Genomic DNA, 5,841 nt, shown 5'->3' on the forward strand with positions numbered 1-5,841 from the left:
GTAATTTCTTTATGTGATATTTTATTTACTTTTACAATTTTTATTTAAATACTTTTTTTATTCACTTTAAAATATTTTATGTATTTTTAGGTATTTTATGTTTAATGTATTAATTATAAGTTTCATTGACAATAGAAATATGTTGATTTGCTGTGAGTAATGCAGAAGTTTTTAGTATTTTTCAGATGACAGAAGAAATAATGACAGTCTGTGTCTTTGTCCAGGCTACATGTGGCGGATGCCACATGGTGGTCTTGGCTCGGCCGCGGGATCAGAGCTGTGCTGATGTTACTCTGGAGGAAGACGACGTGATGGAGGACTACCTGGAGAAGCCATACGTGGAGCTGCTGGGGGACACGTTGGACAGCTCCACCCTGCAGAGGAGCCTCTCTGCTCGGGTCCGCAGGAGGGAGAGGGTGGGTACGCAGCCGAGAGGCCCCGTCCTCCCACAAACAGGAAAACGAGTCGTGACTCTGCTCACCTTTCCTTCCACAGGAGAGATCTCCGGACCAGTTTGGCACCATGTTCCGCACGCTGCCCGCCATGATGCCCGGCTACCTCCACCCGCCACTTCCCGTCTCCAGCCACACCATCCCGCCCAGACTGCCTCCAGCTGAGCTGACCCACACAAAGGTGCTCAACGGCACTCACCAACACAGGAGCGCAGGGTCAATGCACCAGGGTACCTACCTCCACCTAAATTTACTTAAAAACATTTTATTCAATTTTAGGCATTTTACGTTTTGTATATTTTTATGTCATGACATTTAGGTTTTGTTTTTTATCTATTTTATTAATAAGTTTCATTTATCTATTATAATTATTATTTTTTATTGATTTGCATTATATTTATATGCATTTTCTATATTTACTATGTGCAATTTCTAATTGAATTTTATTATGTTTTTTTGTTTGAATTAATTGTTATTTTTATTTGAATTGTGTATATATTCATTTGTAATATTTATGTCATGTTTTGTTTTTTTATTTATTTTAAGGTCATAAATGACAGATTCATTATTTCTTAATTACTTGCATTATATATTTGCACACAAAGAAAACCTCTATTTTAATCAGAACATGGCAGGATTAAACTAATTAAAAATAATCAAAGTAGATCTATGAACTGACTGCTGTCTCACCAAAATACAAGATTTGGGAACATAATAAAATTAAAAGATTGGGTTCATAATAGTTGTTTTTGTGTAGCAGAAAGCAGGCAGAGCGTGAAGCTAACGTGCGGCTCTGTTTTCTCTGTCGTCAGAGCAGACAGGAGGCGACGCAGACGGTGTTGTGGAGAGCCTGACGGACACGGACAGCGTTAAAGGTCTGGGAGAAACCACAGACTTCCTCAACATGGTGAGAGACCAGTGAGGCGGCCTGACAGAGATCTGAGGGGTGAAACATGTGCTCATTTACCTTCTTCTTCCTCCCGACAGACGCATGTGATGAAGATGGACCCTGCTGATAAAACACTCACTCTGTCTCCAGTTCAGAAGGTAACATCAATGTTTTCATGTCTTTTATTAACAGAGTCTTTTCTGATTGACTATTTATTCCTCACTTCCTTGTCAATTTGCGCTCATTCTTTTAACCACGCAGCTCTTCCTCTAGACAGCGAGTTTCTCTTTCATCGGGTCGATGTATGAGGTTGTTTTTTATATAACCTGTAGTGGAATTTCACTAAGTACATTTAGTCAAGTATTATGCTTAAGCACCATTTCAAGCTGGAAAAATAGCCATGCACCAATGAAAAACACCCACATTTGGGCCTAAAAGTCCACTGGAAAAACAGCACAGTTTGTTAAAAACACCCATGTTTAGCCCCAAAAATGTCTCTAAAAAACTCCCTAAGTTTGGTGCTTAAAAGCTACTTTTAAAAAAAGTCTTTTAAAAAAGTAATTTTTTCTTTAAAAAAAAGTTGGCCCTTTTTTCCTGTAAAATTTTTGGTGATATTCTTTTCAAAAACGTGGTGATTTTCCTGTCTTTAAAACATGTTTTCTTAAAAAAACTTCACTGATTTTTGTGATGTTTTTTGCTTTTGAGATATTGGGGATTGTTTAAAACATTTAACATTGTTGTTTCTTTAAAAAAGTAAATTTTTTTTGTTAAATTCTAAATGTCTAAAATGTCCCTTTTGTCAGAAAAGAAACGTTTACAATTAAAAAATATTTGATAATAATAATAACTTTATTTATATAGCACCTTTAAATATAGAGTTTGCAAAATGTAAAATGTAACAGAAATAGGATATTAAAAAGGCAATACAAAGCCAAACAGCCTACTGAACACAAGCGAGACAAAACAAGGTTAGACATAAGATAAAATTAAAACAATGGGACAAATAAAGCAAGTTGCAGGGTGCAAAATGTCATTATAAAATAATGCAAATAAAAAGACCACAACTCACAAAAGCAATAAAAGCAATAAATACCACAAGATTAAATAAAATAAAATAAATAAAACAAAAATTAAATAAATAAAATGTCTTAAAATAAATAAGAGTAGCTCTAAAGAAATGGATTTTAAGAGATATTTCAAGGATTTAAGGGAAGAGACTGAAAACAGGAACATCCTCATATATCTCCTCGATGAAAGTCAGAGAAACAAGTTGTGATTTTTCTCTCATTATTTTCATAAATCTTCAGATTTTGTTTAGTCTCTTTTTTTTTTTCCTGCATGTCTCTCATCTCTCTCTAATGCATGCCTCTTTCTCGTCCTCCCGATGCTCTCTGACGCCGCTCGTAGAGGAAAAGTCAGCACGGTAAGACCTCTAAAGGGCACAAAGAGAACCTGATGAAGGAGAGGACGCTGCTGAGGCAGAGCAGCTTCTCCTCCGCTAAGAGCAGGGCCGCGTCTCCTCGCCGCGCGCTCCCCACCGAGCTCCTGAGGGGCCCCGGCAATCACTCCGCGGCCCCTCACAGCCCACACAAACACAAAAACAAAGAGAATGTGATCATGGCCATGGAGGAGCTGCGGGGGACACGGGACAAACTGAGCGTAGGGGACATCAGGAAGGCGGCGTCCAAGCAGAGACTGCGGCCGGCTCCAGGGAGACGCCAGCTGATGGAGGTCGGCAGGAAGAAGGAGTCGGCCGTCGCCTCTGATCCTAAACCGTCTAAACCTCTCAGTTCTAAAAACAAACCAATCGTGGTGCGAAGTGCGGGAGTCAGCTCGTCGGGTGAACGCTCAGCTGGTGACAAAAGCGCTGAGGTTAAAAAAACCCCTGAAGATTTCTCCAAAAAGTCCAAAAATGAGAAAAACAAAAAAGAAGCCAAATCGAACAAAGAAGCAGAACTTGGCCTGCTCGCCGGAGCTGCCTCGCTCGCAGCCGGGGCGGTGTTAATGCACGAGGTAGCGTCCTTGAGCTCGCCATCCGAGAGCAGCGGCCGCGCCCTGAAAGACAACACGACGAAATCACGCAGCGAGGAATTCGAATCCGCTGATTTGAGCCACAAGTCGGCCGTCAGCATCAACATTATACCTGAGAGTCCCGACGGCGGGACGAGTCAGGACGACACGGACACAAGTCACGACAAAAGTGAGCAGGAGGAGTCTGCGACGGTCCATCAGGAGGAAGAGGAGGAGGAGAGAACTAGTGCAGATGTGAGCAAGGAGGAGGAAGAGGAGGTTAGTTGCAGCTTTGAGAAAGAAACAGAAGACGAAGAAGACACTCTTCAACCAGACAATGAGTCAGAAACTGACGAGGAGGCGAGCAGGGACGAGGAGGAAGAAGAGGAGGAGGAAGAGGAGGAAGCAACCGTGACAGCTGGAAGCGAAAGTGATGACAAGTCAAAAGAGAGCAAAGCAGGCAATGCAGAAGAGGAGGAGGAGGAGGAGGAGGAGAACCAGGAGGAGAACCAGGAGGGGTCGAGTCAAGAGAGCAAAGGAGGAGAGTCTGAGGGTGAGGAGGAAGATTTGGAAAGTGAGGAAGAGGAGGGCAAAAGTGAGTCCATGAAGTCATCATCGGAGGAGGAAGAAGGGAGTGATTTAGAGAGTGAGACGGAGGGAGGAGAAGAGGAGGATGAGGAGAGCAGTGCAGAGGAAGAGGAAGAAGCAGAGGAGGAGAGTAGTGAGGAAGATGAGAGTGAAAATAAGGAGGAGAGTGAGGAGGATGAGGAAGAGGAGAGTGAAAGTGAGAAGCAGGAGGAAGAGGAAGAGAATGTTGTGGAAAAAGAGAGTGAAGAGGAGGAAGAGCCTGACAAAGATGAGGAAGATGAGGTAAACGAAGAAGAAGAAGATGAGGAGGAGGAGGAGGAAGAACAAGTTGATAAAGAGGAGGAAGAAGAGGAAGAAGAGGAGGAAGAGGTTAATGAAGATGAAAAAGAAGAAGAGGAAGAGGAGGTTGATGCAGATGAGGAGGAGGAGGAACAGGAGGAGGAGGAGGAAGAGGTTAATGAAGATGAAAAAGAAGAGGAAGAGGAGGTTGATGAGGATGAAGAGGAGGAGGAGAAGGATGAAGAGGAGGAAGATGAAGAAGAAGAAGAAGAGGAGGTTGATGAAGATGAAGAGGAGGAGGTGGAGGAAGAAGAAGAAGAGGAGGTTGATGAGGATGAAGAGGAGGAGGAAGAAGAAGAGGAGGTTGATGAAGATGAAGCGGGGGAGGAGGAAGAAGAAGAGGAGGTTGATGAAGATGAAGAGGAGGAGGAGGAGGAAGAAGAAGAAGAGGAGGTTGATGAAGATGAAGAGGAGGAGGAGGTCCTAAAAAAGAAAAAGTCAGCTGAAGTCCAAAGAGTAAAGAGTAAACAGAGGTCGGGGGTCAAAGGTCAGGCAGCGGAGGAGTCGGAGGAGTTTTGGGACGACGTGTTGCCGCAGTACCTCAACCTGAAATAACGCGTTACGTCACGTTATTTTCACCGTCGATCGATCAGTATTTTTATTGATTAACTGATTCCGTGACTTCTATGAGAAGCAGAAAATGTGCAGACTTTGCTCGATCAAAGTGATTTTTTTTTACTCAAATCTTCGTGTTTTACACAAATTTTATGTCAATTTAAATGTCGGTTTATGAGCGTTAACGTTTGAGTACGAACCAAATCCCACAGCGGTGCCTTTACTGCTCTGATTCTTCTCATTTTCATTTCATCTTCTCATCCGTTTCTCATTTCACTTTTTATAAAACTCGTCTTAATTTTTGCTTTTAACATCTTTGTTTACTTCTTTTTATGGCAGCTTATGAAAATTGTGTATTTGTGTTATGAAGAGTAGTTTGTATCCAGCTGTGCTCGTCATGTACGGGACATTTTTTTGTATTTTGTTACATTTGGCTCAGTATTATTGACACAGAGAAGATTAGGTGCAACAACAGTAAATGTGGTTTAAAAAACATCAATAACAAGAGAAAAACTTCTTTATTGTGCTTCTGATGGGCTGCATTAATGAAAACGGACCAAACTGCTTTAATTTCTCTCAAAAACATGGTCAGAAAATTGATTTCAAGAATTTAATAGATTAAAAAATAGACTGATTGTTAAATTACATGAAAAATAGCACAAAAACAAACAAACATTTTTTTCCTAGCTTTTTAAAATAATTTAAAATAAATACTAAGTTATAAGTTAAATACTAAGTTTCTGCATTTTGTGGAACATTTCATACCAAGTTGTCTTATTTCACCTTGTTTTTGAAGAAATCAACCCAAATTGCTCAGTGTTCAAAGGTTTAAATACTTGTGGAAGGCATAAAGAAAAACCGTGATTTATATTTTTCTTCTTTTCCATTTTCTATTTAATTTTTTATTCATTTTTGTTTATATAATAAATGATTTTGTTTTAATTTTTTTGTAGTTTTAAAGTATGATAACTTTTAAGGAATGATTTTGGGAAGGAGGGCGTTGTTAAA

The 5,841-nt window shown here is 40.5% G+C and overlaps 1 protein-coding gene across 1 annotated transcript; it reads left to right on the top strand.

The window, feature by feature from the left end:
- Positions 1 to 224: 224 nt before the first annotated feature.
- LOC121963607 (spore wall protein 2-like) lies at positions 225 to 4,875 on the top strand (the record flags this gene model as incomplete). The annotated part of the gene is made up of 6 exons (XM_042513889.1): positions 225 to 416; positions 496 to 682; positions 1,265 to 1,359; positions 1,440 to 1,499; positions 2,749 to 4,005; positions 4,048 to 4,875. Coding segments are annotated over 6 exons (2,577 nt in total), but the record flags the coding sequence as incomplete, so codon positions are not given.
- Positions 4,876 to 5,841: the final 966 nt, after the last annotated feature.

The sequence above is a fragment of the Plectropomus leopardus genome, unplaced genomic scaffold (genome assembly GCF_008729295.1).
Source record: "Plectropomus leopardus isolate mb unplaced genomic scaffold, YSFRI_Pleo_2.0 unplaced_scaffold1187, whole genome shotgun sequence".
Lineage (NCBI taxonomy): Eukaryota > Metazoa > Chordata > Actinopteri > Perciformes > Serranidae > Plectropomus > Plectropomus leopardus.